Raw genomic sequence first — 18,617 nt, forward strand, 5'->3', positions numbered from 1 at the left:
TTGCGGCCGTCGACGATGGCGAGTCCTTTAATCATTTAGTTTCTCCGGACAAGACAATTGAATGGCCTAGCCCTGAATAAACGCCATTTCCAGAAAACAGAAGTTCATCCTGAACCTTGCAAAGTAGTTTCACTTACAAAACCGGATTTTTACGTACTGTATGTAACTCGACAAATATCAGATGTTTCTTTAAAACAGCACCCGTCCATCGGACTAGATCTACCGTCTTGTATTCGAAACGCTTTCTCCTTAAACGAACGCCTTAAAGACAGAGTAGACTTACTCACCTTGAACTTGAATTTAGACGGATTTTCGTTTATCATTTCAATTTCAGGTGGAGCGTGTTGAAATAAAGGACGTATCTCTGCCTCAGGATATGCAACGAGCAATGGCCGCCGAGGCTCAGGCTGCCAGGGCTGCTAGTGCCAAAGTGATCGCGGCCAAAGGCGAACTGGATGCATCAGAGATGCTACGCGAAGCGGCACTTAAGATGAGTGCCACTCCGGTTGCCTTACATCTTCGTTATCTACAAACACTGGCTACGATTGCAACCGAACAAAATTCAACCATTGTATTCCCATTAGCCATGGAGTGGCTTGATTCCTTCAGGCCAAAGAAGTGAGCTGTTCTGTGGAAATGAGGCATTTGAGTCACGTGGAAATCGTTGATTTGCGTGGTGCGACTATGTACTTCTGTTTAAAAACATTTGAAGGACTTTTGTCAACCTAGCGTTTGCTGTAATTTATATTCTTCCTGGTAGATGTCTTTCCTGTTCGCCGCTTTACACTCTAATGTACGAGTTTTTCTCACAATGAAATGAACAGTGTCCTAAACCCCTTCTCTCATTTACACAGTGTGCTAACCAACAACGGGGGTAAATAGGTTTAAGTGATGCGCAGCCAGACGGTTGAAATCGTCACCAAGTATATATTTAGTATTGCTTGACTAACGCAACTATATATATATATATATATATGAATGTTCCTATTGTGAAAAGGTTTATGACAAAGAACTTTCAATTATATATCTAAACAACACCCTTGTACTTTAATGGTGTTCTTCTTCTGCGAACGAAAACTCATGGACTCGACGATTCCTTGAAATTCTAAGCTCATCTTTGCATACTTGCACAGTGCACATGGATTATGTAGAAATAAGCATACTTGATGAACCCGATAGTGAACAACTGGTGGAAAGCCGCTCTAGAGCCCTCCGTAACCGTATACACGCTTTTGTTACAGTATCTTCAATAACATTTCACCTGTGACGTGAGAAGATCCAGCCAACCGGTAGGATTCCGTAGCTGTTGAACGCCTTCAATTAATCAGATTAACACCGCAGCCATCTGCTTGGGCTGAACTTCTTGAAACAACATCAAGTTACAAAAACCATGTTAAACAGGGATGCTTTGTTTCTGACTAAAAGAAAATTCTACTCTATGTGCTGTAATAAATGGGCAATTTTCAAACGTGTAGCAGTTTGACAGCTTCCAAAGACATCTCCAGAAGAACCGCTTGACGCGGCTTCCTACCCATTGGACTAAAGCCTAACGAATTTTCTGATGCTTTACAGCAAAAAACCACTTCCACATTGTTTACTTCTATTGAAGTTTGTGAACATGAGCACGGTTCTTCCAGACGCTGTAAAGTAAGTGTGGGTAGGGTCTTACGGAAGCTGTTTAGATAAAACACACACCAATGGCCTCGGGGTTGAGCAACACTCAAAATACTGCAATTGAACGTTTGATTCACCAGCAGACACATCACTTTGAACAGTAATATCTCAGTGTAACAGTATTCCTCTACTATCGCTCCGCAGACGATACGAAAGATGTGATTATAGGGAAGTAACCGAAGGCCACTTTTGGTGAATTTCGTTGGGACTTCTAGGTTTGACACAAAGCACAGCATATATAATGGGGGAACGCCGTCGGCTTGACAAAGCGGCCAACCTGACCTGGTCCGAGGAATTGTTACGTGAGTGAAAATACCGTGAGTGAAAATATCCGACGAACAATAGTTACTTAGAATTCCTGTGTCCGTAGAAAACTCAAAGTTTTGTACAGCAGGATACACATTAAGGAAGATCCTCTGCAGTGAACGGAGGGACTTGTAATGATTTTTTGTAAGGAAGAGGGACTGATGGGCACACTGTTTGATGAAAAAACGGAATTTTATTTCAACATAAGCTGAAGGCTGTCGAGTGCTTCACATTATATACATATATATATATATCATTTGGAACTCATGTTATTAGCATATTAATTTTCAAATGAGAATGTATGGCCCCATGCTTCCAGTTTTGTGTTTGAGTGAAGAACAGCTTGTCAAAAATAGAGTACCAATCCAATGCGTTGATTCCACGAAAAACTGGAGCCACTAACCAAACATTTTCCCCAACCTCATGAGTAGTGTCATATGAAGGAAATGTCGAACAAATATGTCAGCCATAAGGCTTTACAATAAATTGTATTCTGGCTGCTATTTACGTGGTCTTCACAGTGTTTCGGCAAACTAACCCTTGGTTTTCTTCGTCAGATGTGTAAAGCAAAGCTTTGAAATTGACGGAAAAATTAGATTAATTTAGTAGGACATATGTACACATCACCTCCAGCTTCATCTTTGATTCCATATTGAACCAGTTTATCCAAGTGTGTTATGCATTAAGTTGGACTGGTCACATATAGCTAAAATTCACACATTATAAAGTGGGTGGCAGAACCTGCGAGAACACATCCGGCCTTCTAGGAACATGCAATCTAGGCTCTCGCTGCAGCATGTCCGTCACAGACATGAAGCTGGATGGTCTAAGTTGATCTAAAGAGCTATCGATGATTGGGATAATCGATAATTCTCATGCGGGCAAGGGAGATTCATAGTTTGTACGAATCACTTTGAAAGCACGGCGTCGGATTCTGCAGTCGAACCGCAACTGCTTTGCCTGTAATCAGGCAGCCTCGTGAGATCGATAATGACAGTCCCTGAGCCATCGGTTCTTCTCTTAGTCCTCCATTCAGTGACACATTTATGTGAAAAAGTTCAACTTTGCTGACAAAATGGGAAGATCATATGTACCAATTCTAATCGATGGCACGTAGATGGTATTTTTGTGCTTGTATCAAACAGCTCAGAAATAGGCGCTCTCCGAAGCAGTGTTAGCGAAACACATCCCTCAATTCAGGTTACTTTTCATGCCGAAAATGACGACGCTAAATCACTCAGATTATCCACAGGTTCGATCCAAGGATTTGTCTACAGAAAGCCCACGTGGACCCAACAGTAGGGAAAACCTAAAAATTTGTGCCATGGAGGCAAAAACGAATCCTGAATTTCTCTCTGGCGAACCAATCAAGGCTAATCTGCTCTGCTCATAATCTGAACGCTGAACTGAAGCGTGTTTCTAACCTATTGCTCAAGTTTATCTAGATAGGTTTATAGCGAAGAATATATTTGAGTATCCTATCCGACCCTTCTGTTACAACCACTGCAAAGAAGCCAATCTACCTTGGTCTACCCTGTAGAGGCGGTCTGTTGACAAACATCGTCAATCGTCGCTCGTTTGGAACCACACAACGCATGATTTCGGCTGAGATTTTGTGCTGACGGTCTACAACCAACTCTGCTCAAACTGAAACTTAATAACAAGGCACCACTCCCCGTCACAAATATGATGGTATTCCTTCTCCTGCTGTTTTTCAGCGGGACATATTGGAATTACAATGAAGTAATTTGCTAGGAGGGCGTCTGGAAAGCCATTTTGTTAGATTCGACAGTTGGGATAAAAGCTCGACTGCGATCCACTTCAGTGAAACTGCTCACATTGTCAACCCAGGCAATCCGTTCCACATCATCTACTTTATCCGTTGTAGACTACCGGCATTAATCCAAAGGCTTCACTTGACAGCAGCCAACGAAGTCGCAATTTATTTGCAACGACCTGCACTGTGACTTCATGTGACACTCATCGACTGTCCCGGGGGCGAGATGGCCCAAGTGGTTAGAGCGCGAATTTACGGACCGGAAGGTCCGTGGTTCGAATCCGACCTCCGCCACTCGACTTCCCCTGTCTAGGCTTGGGCAACCTGGCAGTATCCGAGCCCTCGTGCTTCCTTCGGGTGGCATGGCAGCTAGGCACTAGAAGGGTGCTACAGCTGAACAGCTGAACGCTGTCCCGGCAGCTCAATTGTCCTACATTATCCAAGATATCACTTGTGATTTGCCAACACCCAATTGTTCATGACTTCCCTTTGATAACTCATCAACCAATCTTGGCGGTTTAATTAACTATTTATTCATATCTTGATCATCGGAGGTGTACATAGTTGACGGGAAGAACACGAAAGCCTTACCGTTCGCCACTGTTGAAATTCATTTTTCAGTTGGAACCGTGGTTCAGGCATACGTGCAAGTTGCTTAAATTCTGGTCACACAAACTTAGCGGCTTGTCCAACTGTTATATTCCTATTGATTAACAATAGTAATGGGTATGTAACGCGTCTGTATGTATTGTGTCGAAAGTTTTCGTTCAAAGATTCTTTACTACCGAAGTGTTCTAGATAAACAATCGTGGATAACAACCAGTCGAACAACAACCCAAAGGGGTTGGAATAAAACTGTCTTACTGAGGGCAGTGGAAGACTTGGGAAGGTCGAAAATTTTAAACCGTAGTGCTGAGAAGTATGCGAGTTATGGCCTCTGTCCCGAAGCAGCGTGGATCTCACATGTGAATTGTATGAGCATGACATGATCAAGTTGCTACACAGCTAAAATCGCACTTGTTCCAGAAGGCTTTGATAAGCAATTGGTAGTTCATAACTGAGCGAGGTTTTGATTGTAGCACAAAATCTTCATCAGAACAAGTGAGCGGGTCATTAAGTTGTCCAAGATTCTAGGAAGACGGGGAACCAATCATAAAACTTTTTCAGTGTTGAATTTCAATTGAAGGTTCTTATTGATTAATGTGTTTGCCTAAGTCTTACGGTTAATGGGTTAGAGGAATTTCAAATTCATTTTATTGCATTTGGTTTTTTAGACTTCCAGTTACTCAAAATCAAAGCAGCAAAAGTGAAAGACGTGCAAAGAAGGAACTTCTAAAAGAGAAAAATACGTAAGTTTGAAAAGCTACCTTTCAAGACCCAGCCTTCCAGTGAGCCAATGACGGGGTGTGGGTTACATACTAAATACTGCAGAGTGGCTACTTTGTCAAATACACCGCTAAGCGTTGTCTGGTAGAGAAGGGGTTGTGTTTTCCGGTAGGTGAAAGGGTGATAAAAGTGGGGGAAATAATCCCTAGGATTGAAACTGCTTCGAAAAATTTAGCTTACGATTGCCTAGAACCTACGGGTTCTCCTGGCCACAGTCCTAAATTTCCAACAATCTGTAGCTCTGGATGTCACATAAGCAGACCAGAGAGTGTTAAGCACCCTAAAACAAGTGGACAAAATATTGATTACACAGGCGGATATAGGTAAGGCCACTGCTGTCATGAACAACATTGATTATCTAAAACAATCTGAGGGTCCTTACAGGCAAATCAATAATGAGAATATTAAGTCTCCATTGAGCAAGAGCAAAGTTGAATTTGGCAGGCATTTGATAAACAACTTTGGGCAAGCTAACTAGTATGCATTGTACCTCACAAGCACACACAACGGCTTTAAGGCCGACAAATTATTAATAAACCGAATGTACCGGTGACAGACAATAGACGGGTTAGTTTACCCACTACATGAGCCGACCGCATTGTTGGTAGGTATTCGGGAACCCCTCATTGGGAAATGCAGTACTTAGATCAGGAATTCAAACGACTATGCCAACAAAGTAGTAGGTGTAACTGTGGAGCCAAATCACATCACTAAAAGTTTCGGTGTCAGTTCGTTATATACAAATATACCGAAGGGGTGTTCTCTATTAATAGCCGAGCGAATTCTACAAGCAGATACAACCCTTTCAGAGCGGACACAAATTGCGATAGATGAGATAGTGAAAGTTAGCAAAACAGGTCTGAATCTCACCCACTTCGTCTCTATCCACATGTTTTACACTCAAGAACAAGGTTTAGAAATGGAACTCCATTAGCCCCGGTTAGGATAGATATACTAATGGATTATTTTGTACAGAAAGCTTTGGCCCGATTTCCATACCCATCTGAGAAAGTATGGCGCTACGTAGATGGCTCTTTCGTGGTGATGAAAGGAGACACGGCCAGTGAAGTTTGCAACTCTCTGAATGACTCAAATCGATATATCCGGTTTGGTATGGAGAGAGACAACTTTGGGTGCACTGCGTTTCTTGGACTGCATGACACATGAGGTCAATGGGATACTTTGAACCAGATTTTGAGAAGTCATCTGCTGCTAGGGCAATTTTCACCTCCTCGTCTGACCATCCGAATTTACTTTTCGGTAGTATTGCTTCCTCAAGTTCTAGCCGGTTTAAGACAGAATAGATTGACTAGACAGCAGTCTAAACTGACATAGAGAACAGACTTCGGGGTGGTGCATACCCAGCTAGTTTTATTAGGTTGGTACCAGCTGCAAACCTCAACAGGGAACGGACTGAGGCCGATGTTAGTCCATACAATCCAGGGGCATGGGAAGTCATTCGAAATATGTCAAACACGGATAAAATAGCAGCAGCTCTCTGGAAGAGCATCACTGTCCTGCAATGGCACGTTTGAGGGATCACCTTCCGGTGAACAGAACCAGCTACTGCGTCTACAAAATTTAGCGCAATGACTGCACCATAGTCTAACAGAACAGACGGCCATGGAACTTCACACCAGAATCAGACAGCTCAGGAAAATAAGCAGGCCGCCGAGAAACACAGATGAATATTGAGCTCAAGTGAGAGGGTGAGTAGTTGCGGAACATGCATTAAACACGGGACACGAAAGAGATTTAGAAAATATTGAAGCTTTGAGGCGGGGATTGCGGTTCACGCCCTTAAAGCTGATGGTCTAGGGGCGGAACTTTGCAAACATCCCAGTGCAGATAGTACAGAAACCATAGAACTGGTAGACTGCGGTTATCACGTAAAGGAGTCAACAAAAAAGTAGAGCAGATCTGAAGCGCGCCTATTTTATCCACCTTTCGCCCACATCTGAATTGCCATAGCAGTCACTGGCCCACACAGACTAACAAAATCCGCCAGTGGTGCCGAAGGTAAATCGCCGGCTGAACTGCTTAAAGTGGAAGATTAAGAAACCACACGTGATCAAGAACAATCTTGAATTTTACCACCCTTTCAAACGTAAGATGTACGCAAGCACGTCGATCGAGGAGACCCTCTGACTGACACTTTTGGTGTTTGTAGCTTATTTTGTTTTCGTTATAACGTTAGGTACTTTGTTAATTGCATAAACGTTTTAGTCCAAATATTGCCAATAACCCAGTAACCAAATCACGAACTTCTGTGGCCTTATCCAACAGAAAAACCGGGTTACTAGCGAGCACATTTCATCATTTCCTTCCAATTGGTCAACCTAAGCCACGAAGCACTTCAACTTGATTCCACCGGGCTGCGTCAGTCAAAGCTGTGAGGGGTAAGTACCTGCTTGTTAAGGTAAAAATTAATTAGCTGTATACGGAGCGGGTTGATGTCGTATGTCTCGCGAGAGTCAATGTCGGCTGGATTGTCCACCGACGGTACGCATCTCCACTAAGTGGGTGACGGTATACAACAAATAAATGTTAACTGGTTTGCAACAAAAGTAGGGAATGTAGAAGATATATTACGGATGCAGTAGAAAACATTTACGGAGTCCGTCCAAAACAGAGTATGCCGGAGGTAGCCACTTGCACATGCTCCGACTAGACCTGCAGTTATCAACTCTAACCCTAGTATTGAAATTGATTTAGGGATAGACAATCGTACCTTCAAGAAGACAGGTTAACAGCCAGAAGCTTCCGCATTCACCACGTAAATTGCGGTTTATGAAACACCACAGAATAAAAGAAGTTCGGCATGCGGGATATCACCAACCTTCTCAGGGTTTATGCAGCGGGAGAGTCACAAGTTATGGAAGCTACAAATGTTAGATCTTAAATTCTTACAGCGAATGCGACCGGTATCGTTTAACCAGTCACCATAACCAAGTACACTGTTACATAGGGATAGCAGTATACACTTGCCTGTTATGAAACACGCAGAAATGAAGTCTATGGGATCATACAGTGAAGATATACATGAAAGAACGCCTCTGAAATTTGCCGGTGGCGTCGGTAACTCAAAAGCGACCACAAGTGCACCGGAGTCTGCATCTCTCTACATTCCCAGGACACATGCCATTGGCTATGGGTCCGTAGATATGTTTCGCACACCGGACGTGAGCTAGGTTAGGTCAATGGCTAACAGAACCCACAAGAATTCGGATACCGATTCCTTTTGCATAAACCTCCTTTGAAGAGTAAAGTACTAATCTTGTTAACAAATCATTTGACCTCTATAGGTTCCGGCAATGCCTTAAAACAATCACCAACATATAGCGTATAGTCTACTGCGTACAGTTTATTGCGCAGCCATCTTTCATAACACGATCGTTTCACAGTAGTGTGAAGATTTGGCAACAAGTATATGGGATGTCAATTGAAATTCAGTGGTTACCACATAACACTTGTACTGTTTCCACCACAGAAATCTCAGACTGCCCATAGCACAGGGGTCAACCTCATCCTGCAAGGACATCTCTTTGATGTCCACCGCCACGGTGACTGCGTTGACCAAAAGCCAAGCATGACTCTTCAAAGCTTTTCTGTTAACTCAGGGTTCTAATGCAAAAGATTGTTCAGACCCACCGCGGCAATCGACAGCACATTCGCATAAAACCCAAAAACTTTTTGGCTCTCTTGGATTGGTGATTGGAGGGGTCATTAGCCGCACAATCCTGTAAGCTGCAAAATCTTCAGGAGTGAAGTAAAACTTTTTGTGCCAAAATGTTGCATTTTGTTGTGTATGTGCTCAAACCAAAAATCCTTCTAATCCACATTCATATTTTTGCAGCTCATCAAATTTCACTGTCCACTGGAACAATCAAACCTCTGGCGGAAAAGTCTAGTGGAATAATTTCCAAGAATCGCTGAGGCCCGGGGATGCTCAAAAAGGGCTCGAAAGTCTGAACTAATACTCTGGACTAAATTGCCCGACTGCTTTAGTTCATCTGAGACACGTCATAGCTTCCGAAAATTCAATTCCATTGTGCGAACACAGCGCCGTGATCGGACGGTGTGGAAAATACCACTTGATTCTATTTGCGGAAAATCCAAGGGCATCCTTCACTCGTTCAACGTATCCCTCTTTTGGGTACGTGCGAAGCGCTTGATCATGCTCTCCGACACGACCCCATAGCAGTCGTGTTTTCACATTATTTAGAATTTTTTGCCTCGGATTTTATTAGGGAAGTGCTGTAATTTGACGACAACTGTAATCGGTAGTGCCCATCCAACCGCTCCGCACCAGCCTCCACTATCATTATTGCTTCCTAGTGATCTAAGGAAAGACTAATCTTGGATGCTGAAATATCCGGGGGTTCCGGACACCACAGCCGCTGTAAATGACCTCGGATGTCCTGACTGTACCCGGTTCACAGTGGCTGGCAACATTCTGCCTTACTATAATTTCCAAAGGACCAAGGAGTAACCAACTAGGTAATGTCTCTTAGGCAAAGAGCTATATTTTACTTCCCATGCGCTGATCGAATACCCAGTGTGCTTCGGTACGCCAGGCTAAGGCAGGATTTCTACTTCGTCCTCTGCTAATTCGTCAGAGGTGACCTCGTCATGGCGCGGTCACGAGCTAATTGCTTCTTCGATAGATGGGACAGCTTATGTGGGTAGACTGTCAACAACGAATGCCCTGTCAATATCAAGTAACCGGCTTTCATCGACTGATGAACGCCTGATAATGTTGGGTTTGGGAGTGCATCCCATGGAACTACCCAATATACGAATGGCCATGCGAGCAAATAGCGGCTTGATCTTGGTTGCTTATTGTAACTGCTAGGTAGTTACGTGCGCACTTTAGTGTTCCTCTTATATACCATCTCCCTAAAATCGTAAAATCTAAGCTGTCGAATAGTGGCTTACTTATTAGGTGGTCCCACACAAAACCAATGCGAGGTCAGTTTACGTTTTGTTCTCCTGAAAGCAATTTCATATAACAAGAACCCTCAAATGAAAAATGCTAAGTCATATAAATGTGTATAATTTCGGAGGAAGCGTCAAAGCATTCGAATAAAACAAAGATGTGAAGGCTTTCTTACCGGGTGGCTGTTCTATTGCAGACAAAGAAGTGTCAATGCGCACACCGATATGTTAGAGTTGGTGCCGCATTACTGAACACATGAAAAGTTGGGAATTTTGAGAGGCTTATACAAGGCGTCTGTATGAGTGATCCCAATATCTGGTTGAAGCGTGAACACCATAGCACCGCGTTGAACTCTCAAATACCTTGAACTTCATACCGGGCTTTGTGTCCAATATCTGCTTCGACTTTCATTATCAGTATTTTCGGCAAGCAAACATTGAAGTGCGCGATGAGAAGAGCGTTCGCTGCCATTTTTCTGGTTGCTGCTCACTAGTTTTCTTGCTAAAGCTGAACCTTGTATAATGCACTGTACTGTATAACAGGTAGCATCATGACATCACGCCCCCCCCCCCCGATTAAGGTACCGGAAACGTCGACGTCGTCCCCAATTAGGGATTCAAATCCAACATCTAAATGTGTGTGACTAATTTGGCTCTGATTTAACAATCCCTTACCGCTTCAAATTTGGGCACAATAGTTTATTTGCACCAACATTACGGGTTTTGCCTGACCGACCTTCTATGAGCCGGTGGGGGTCCACGTCATCGCATACCCTTTAAGCTGATAGCTTGACAGACGGGGGAGCGAATTGACTCGATTGAACGCTGAATAAATAGCATGGCTTTGTGACCACGTACGCACTCAGCTGTAAGACGCATTTGCGGATCTTACCATTGAGTGTAAATCATTCAGGGGGGTCGAACTGTTGGCCACCGTAACCTTTGATGCAGACCACAGACAATTTTGAGGACGGCTGCCCTAAAACACCGGGAGCTAGCTTCCTGTGCCAGTTGTCGAATGACAGCGTACCATCACTTGCGACTGCGCAATTAAATGTTTTTAGAGCTTTGTTGTATCTCGCGGTGGCCGTCTATGGGTTACGCCTGCACTGGGCCTGCCAGACTACGCCATAGGGAGAAGACAGAGAACTGGGGACACGACTGTGTTGCCAGGACAAGACATACAGAGCGTCTGCGTAAATATACAGGATGACTAATTTGCCAAATATGGTCGTTCATTTGTTCATTCCGTGCAGCCAATTGTGGTGTCCCGGTCGTGAACAGTCTCAGGCGCATTACGATGGTCGTGTGTTGCTAAGCCGTGTTTGGTGGGAGCCACCGACTCACTCGTACAGATATTGATTTCGGAGGCGCGTCACTCCCTGCACACGTGCTTTTTCTTCTGTCTGGGCGCGCCCTGACAAGCTTTCGTCTTTGTGCGCTTCTGAAAAAAGCTCCGTTCGACGGGTATCGTTTAAGGATTGGAGACGGAGGTATGCCTCACTCCGTGAGCTGTACTCGGCTAACGAGCGATGATGACTTAAGAACCCGCGTAACCAATATATGGGGAGATTCAGCTTACGGTAAACAAAACCAACGGACTCTAAACAACGAGAACGAGTGTGCACCAGATAGCCACATGGGTTTATAGAATGCACATGCGCAGTTGGTTACCGAGACGTTAAACGTTTGACTATATTTGAAACGTACGTGCTTCACAGTGGCTTGTCGTGCGTGAAAACAGCACGGTGTTACATCGCAACCAAACACCTTTGGCGTCCCATATCTGTAAGCGCATTTGATGTAGGCAGAACGCCCACTGCTTATATCAGTTACGCAAGCGCGAAAATGCTCGTCTCTTATGGCGGCATACATAACCGGTCCCCATGCAATTTCTCACGAGTGACGCGGGGAAAGTGACGTGGGAAAGTCAGATGCTGCAAAAGAATTTACTGAAGATGATTCTCGGCCGTCGAAATATTGAAGCTCACGACGCCCGGGTGGCTTTGAACTGGGGCTACTTGCTGCGCGCGAGGGAAACTTTGTCGAAACGACCACCTTCAGATTTCAGCACAAATACACGATCGATCAGCGAGAGTTTTAGGAAATGTTGAGGTGTTACATACTCGAGAAAAACGGGAGCATTGACCCACTAAACAGAGGTGGCTGGTACTTCGAGAGAGTTTTAAATACGTTGAGCATCTCAGTACACTGCCAAATTAATCGGCAAAGTATTGCAACATCCCCGTTGACAACGGCTTGTCCTTCAGTATCGTGCTGCACTCCATTACGTCACTGAATATCAGTCGTCGGTTACCTAGAAGCCTGCCAAGGTAAACTTGCTTACCTTAAGTTTGTACCCCAAACGGTATGAAGTCAACATCTGCGATTTATTTCGACTGCAAGAAAAAAATTTCCGGGCACGCCGTTAAATGTGTGATGGGTTGATACATTTTCACTGCATTTGCTAAATCGTACGAAACCTGTAAACTTGAATCTGACTATAAGACAGCCTGCTAAAATGATGGTATAACCTCTGTACAAAAGCACTTAATCCAGTCTGTGTTTACTCGGACAACAACGATGTAATCAAAGTTCATGTGCTTGTTCAAGAAATTTTCATTGCGATTAAGGTAAAACTGCAGATAAATCAAAGTTCTCACAAAATGACAGCGGACTACAAGACACAATGATGTACAACAAACCAGCTGGCCAACTAGTCCATGGGGAAATCTCTGAAAGCTTTTTAGCGACGGAGTTCACTATCTGGTGTCAGTTACAGTTATCCATTTATCGACGAAACTGTCGTTCGCGACAACCTTCAATCCCAGGTCTTAGCAAAATATTACCATGCATAACTATAGGGAAGCCGCAAGAAGTCCCTAGCTCCTAGTTACGCTCAATGAACTGGCATAGATTATGCGGTTTTGTCCAAGCTCTTTTTGATTTGCATTTACCCCTGGGTTAGACGGTTAGCGCAGTTTTTTTCTACATCCGAGAGACTTTGCCGGAGCCATTTTTGGGCGCAAACTCCGGGTTGTTTCCCGCGCGCTTAGGCGCTTGAAAAGGAGCCTGGTGCCTCCGTTGGGTCTAGAAGTGCAAGGACGATGGCAACCTTCACTAAACTGTGCATGTATTTCTAGTCATTGGTTTCCCAGAAATTATTTTGCTTGAAAACGGTACTCAGTTAACATCCTGTCAGTTTGTATATTTAGTTTAAATTGTCGGTATCACGGATTGTATTTATAACCGTTCCGTAAGAATTCGATCAGCGAAGCAGGAAACTTTGTGCGTGCGCTGAGTCGCTAATTGACAACACGAACTTCAACTCCACAGTCCTCTGACGATCATGCTCCAGAAAAAGTGGCGTTAAGACTGTTAAGGCTGTTAAGACTTCCGCACGACGTCATCCTGCTAACATTTATGTGTTCCCATTCACCAACAGGATAGAAACCGACGTTTTTGCCTGGAAACTTTGTACGCGCGAGAGTGTTGCAATAGGCACAAAACTGGACGATTAGAATTGTCTTTCAAAAAATTAGCCGGAGGGCTTACGATGTCCGGGTGAGATTATCGATGTGAAAATTGCATGTGATGGTTCTACGGCCAAATGAAGGCTGATCCCAAAGTCGGAATCCTTCCAAGGTCAATCCCGCTAACCGCTACATACCATGAACCGCAAACGATTGACTTATTGCTGCGGCCGACAAGCTGGACTGAACATGTCAGAAAACACATGAAACTGTTTCAAAACGACTGATGCCGACAACCTTATGTTGTACAGCCAAAGATAGGTGTCAGGAAAACCAGATATCTAAGGAGGGCTTGAAACTTTTAGCCAACGGTTGAAGCGTTCTTCTTCATTAAAAATGGTCGTTCCATACTGTTTCTTATTGTTTATGCTCTCTCTCTGAGACATGTCAAGTGAAGTGATCGGGCATTCCTATGTTTCCATTTTCCCTGCTTCCCGTGTCCACTTGGCTTGCACGGTTACTTTCACTTGACGTCCGATGGTTCGTCTGGCCAAGGTGTGTTTGAGCCGACCGGGATATTTCTCTAAGATTTGAGCGGTGCAACTGTTTGGTCCAATATCTAGGGCCTAACTGAGCTTGGTAGCACCGTGCCACTGGCGAAATTCTCAGTTCTATGCAATCAAGTGGCGATCTCGTTCCGTTATGGGTTTACTTTTAATTAGAAGATCCAGGAGTCTATTTCGGTAAATGCAACTAACATCTGTGCATACAAGATTCTCAGTTGCTGAGCCGTTTTTGGCGCCTTGCGCAACACTGAAAAACGTAAGAGGAAGCGATTCCGCAAGACTATGTTGTTGGAATCCATAAATGTGTTCCAAAACGAGCAGTAGTCAGTTATTGACTTACGATGTTGGTAACCGATAGCACTGTGGTCAATTTGTGGCCGATATGCCGCTGGATGACACAGTGTAGCCAGAGGACTTCGGCCAGTTCGAAAGTGAGTACTGCACAAAAACAGCCTCCGACCAGCATGCAGCAGAAGCAACCGTCCGCCATTATCCTTACGTTCCGGTTCTAATTCATGTTGCCAGGTACACCAGATACACGAAGGCTTCTCGTTTTCGAATTCAAATCTTCGACAGACATAACATTATTTGAGCTTCTAGCTCGCCCCAGCAAATCGTTTCAGATGCTTTAAAACTCACCTTGGTGGTGTCAGACCCACAGTTGTTTGAGACATAAGCAGATAAGTCGAAGATATATCGACCAACTTCCCGTCCGTGGGACACTTACAGACTTTGCCTAACGATCCTCACAGGACAAATATCAACAGGTATATGGTCTCCAAGGGATCCTCTCTCCTGTGAATTAGGGGTGATGCCGTTCCCAACACATTTTGCACATTGGCCACATAAGATTCACAGCCGGAGTTGAGTGAGGATTGATGGAGTGGTTAACCAGACCAGTTTACGTTCATCTCGAAATCTTGTTTCGGAAACGCAGCACTCATTGGTGTTAAGCGAGTTGATTGTAAGCGCAAGGGCGTCTTGCTTTCTGGCTTCCTTCGAAGTGCGGATAATGAAAGCAGCTAGATGGGCTGGGCGTCGATGCCAGTAGGTTGTTTTCGAGTTGCCTAAGAATGTCAGTGCCGGATAATGTTTCCGCTGATGGTAAGGGTGAGGACGCGCAGTCACAAAACGCGCAGATGTCGCAAAACCGATACATAACAAACGGAGTTATGTGTCCTAATTGATGGGCCAACAAGAGGAAAGTTGTCAATGGATTAAGAGAAGCGGGAAAAAGAGAATGGGGTTTTCAGCTTGACCTCCTTAAGCTTGCCCACCATGCCGTGTGTGTCGTGCAACGTGACCTGGCTGACTGCTCCTCCTGACGATTGACATGGCCTTGGACTCTTTTTGGATGCTCAATTCACGGTTGAACACGGGATGGAATGCTGTCAGGGTGCCCACACCATACAAATCTCGCCAATTTTTCGGTGCTCCTCTGTTCAGTTGGGGGTGGCACTGATCCCCTGACTCAGCTCAGTTACCCCTGTCGTCGGAAGTTCCCTCTTCATCACAGCACTACCCTCCTCATCGAAATCATAACAATGTTCAAAAACTGATGATCCGCTGCCATCAGGTATATGGGGACAGAAAGAGTATTACCGTCGTATTTATAGGGTCACCACAGGACGTTTCAAAAAGCCGTGCTAGAGACTCCATGAAGGGCGAAAAGTGTTGAGCCAAGATACTCGGTTGGGTTTAGCCAACGTTTGTTTTGAAATCGGATCGAGGTCAGAATACCTAACAAGCTGGATAGTAATCGGTGTGCCATTATTACATCCTTAAACGAATTCACGTCGATCAGGCGATTTTATCCTAAATGTAGCGACCATGGCCATTGTGGCGTCTTTTTGGGTCGGCGTTTGCGCGAGTTCCTGAAGTCGTTCCTGCAGTAATCTTAGTGACAACTTCAAATACAGATGCTGCGTCTGCGGTACCGTGCGTTGGCTATGGTGGTAATATTGCCATTCTCCATAAAATTATTATATTGCAGGCGATTTTCTTGCAGTCTGTTTGGAATTTGATTTTGGAAACCACTTTGACTAGCATTTCATGCTGACAGAATTAGCAGTGTCTAATGATTGCAGAATCATTCCTGAGATTGATAAGACGCCGGTATTCGGCGGTAAGTATTTAAAGCGCAAACTCTGACCCTTGTTCAATTCGTTTAAGTAGTCGGGTTCGAATATCTGCATCGTGCGGCGACTAAAGACCAACCAGAACGATGAGGCCGTTGAATTTACCCTCGGTCATGATGCTGAGGTGAAAGTTCTCACATTCTCCGTTGAGCACGCATGCAGAAGTGATGAAATCTACAGTATCCCTTTTGGCAAGCTTGACACACTTATAACGAATAGTCAACAAGAAACTGTGCGCGCCAAAAATTCAACAGTACCTGTCAAACCAGGATCACGAGATGTTTTGGGACCATGAAATTTGTGAAGCGGCCATGTTCAGCTGACCCAAGTATCCGCAGCAACGTTCGAAATTTTCATGCATCATCAAACTGAGCAAATTCGCTTCGAAACACTTCCTCATATTTTTCGAACTCACTTTTGAAATTCCGTTCAGATTCAGCGTCGAAACTATGTTCAGTTATCGATTTGTCTCAGGCTCTGCGGAAGAAATTCGCTTAAGTTTTCGTGGCGCGGTCATCGACATACTACACATCAGAGATTCAAAAAGCCGTAGTTGATCTTTTTATAACTTCTTCGAGTTACTTGGAGTTGCCCTACCGAAACTGACGTTGTGGTTGCCGCCATTTATTGTCTTGCGTAACAGTTGTGCAGCCGTCTACCCTGGGCTTACTGCTACGCCTACTGTGATATGTCAGAGAGCATGGTAGCTTCACACATCCATTTTATGACGACGAAGAAAGTTTATTACAGCCGTAATCACAGGATAATCACAGAATGTTCCATAAGATTCGTGAGGAGGCTCGATCCAGATTGGTTGACATTCTGACCAATGAAGGCATGCCTCCGTTTGGTCCGTAGCCCGCACTTGATATCCGTACTGTTACCGTGATGTTCAGTCATTAGTGTGGTATAAGTTTGATTGGTTGATATGTAAGTACTGATGATGTACAACCTTGCCTACTGGGCTTAGGATCGTGATATTTTTACGTCTTCTATCCACAGAAATTTTGGATAACTGCCCCCCGGTGCTTTCATGGTGTGGATACTACTTTAGGGGCGGCTGAGCCCCCAGGCGGGATCACATCGGATTGTTCAAAGATGTGACTCTAGGTTTGGTGGGAGGGCGAAAACTACATCGGACACCAACAAAGATCAGGAAGACGTTTACGGGATGTGAGATAGGCCAGGCATTCGTTTGCTCTACATTAACATGGTAAAACCAAGATCAAAACCATCTTCGGGACACAGTTCCGGGTTTTGATGTCAGATGACCACAACTTCCCAGTGATACTTGAGTTCAGACTAACAATTCAGAATGTACCTTTTTTCTTGGCGCATCAACAATGGTTTTCGCGATAAAGGTCTTCATTGACCCAACTGCATGGGTCTTTTTTTGGTAAACAACTCTTCAGTGGAGACTCCTTATAAATGAAGCCGAGAAACACGTACGACTGTACATCCTTATCGGATGTCAACGACGACGCCCATCTCAGGAAAATCCAGGGAATTTTGGATCCACGATACCTGGCTAGTAGTTGAAATGCTAGCTGTTAGATGTGACTCTAGGTTTGGTGGGAGGGCGAAAACTACATCGGACACCAACAAAGATCAGGAAAACGTTTACGGGATGTGAGATAGGCCAGGCATTCGTTTGCTCTACATTAACATGGTAAAACCAAGATCAAAACCATCTTCGGGACACAGTTCCGGGTTTTGATGTCAGATGACCACAACTTCCCAGTGATACTTGAGTTCAGACTAACAATTCAGAATGTACCTTTTTTCTTGGCGCATCAACAATGGTTTTCGCGATAAAGGTCTTCATTGACCCAACTGCATGGGTCTTTTTTTGGTAAACAACTCTTCAGTGGAGACTCCTTATAAATGAAGCCGAGAAACACGTACGACTGTACATCCTTATCGGATGTCAACGACGACGCCCATCTCAGGAAAATCCAGGGAATTTTGGATCCACGATACCAGTTAGTTGAAATAGCTAGCTGTTGTACCACGAGTGGCCGATCAGCGGTGTGAATAATTAGCACTTTTGTCTTTCTGGTTCACGGCGTGCGTGCTTCCACACGTGCATGTGTCCGAAGATACATATGTATTACTATGCCGATGTGTGCGTATCGCGAAATCTACGATCGATTCTAGTCCCATTTTTTTGCAGTCAAATAAAAATCACCATGCTTTCTTTTCAGAAGTGGATGTAGGTCGCTTCTCAATCCCTGAAGACCTTCAAATGCGTTATTGCTTCTTTATCCTACTTCCGGGGCTGCTCTGTCTCGTGCCCCAAGCCTCCAAGACACGCCCAGTGATAGCCAAATTTAAGACACTAACTTCGATCCTTGATGGC

The 18,617-nt window shown here is 44.3% G+C and overlaps 1 protein-coding gene across 1 annotated transcript in view; it reads left to right on the forward strand.

Annotated features, from left to right (window-relative positions):
• T265_12780 (hypothetical protein) overlaps positions 1–622 on the forward strand; it is a gene marked incomplete at both ends in the record, with an annotated part of 10,826 nt that extends 10,204 nt beyond the window's left edge. The window contains one exon of the mRNA XM_009165399.1: positions 335–622. Within this exon, the coding sequence (XP_009163663.1) occupies positions 335–622 (288 nt within the window). The remainder of the gene's footprint in view (positions 1–334) is intronic.
• Between the last annotated feature and the right edge of the window lie 17,995 nt (positions 623–18,617).

The sequence above is a fragment of the Opisthorchis viverrini genome, assembly GCF_000715545.1.
Source record: "Opisthorchis viverrini unplaced genomic scaffold opera_v5_14, whole genome shotgun sequence".
In the NCBI taxonomy this organism is placed as follows: Eukaryota; Metazoa; Platyhelminthes; class Trematoda; order Opisthorchiida; family Opisthorchiidae; genus Opisthorchis; species Opisthorchis viverrini.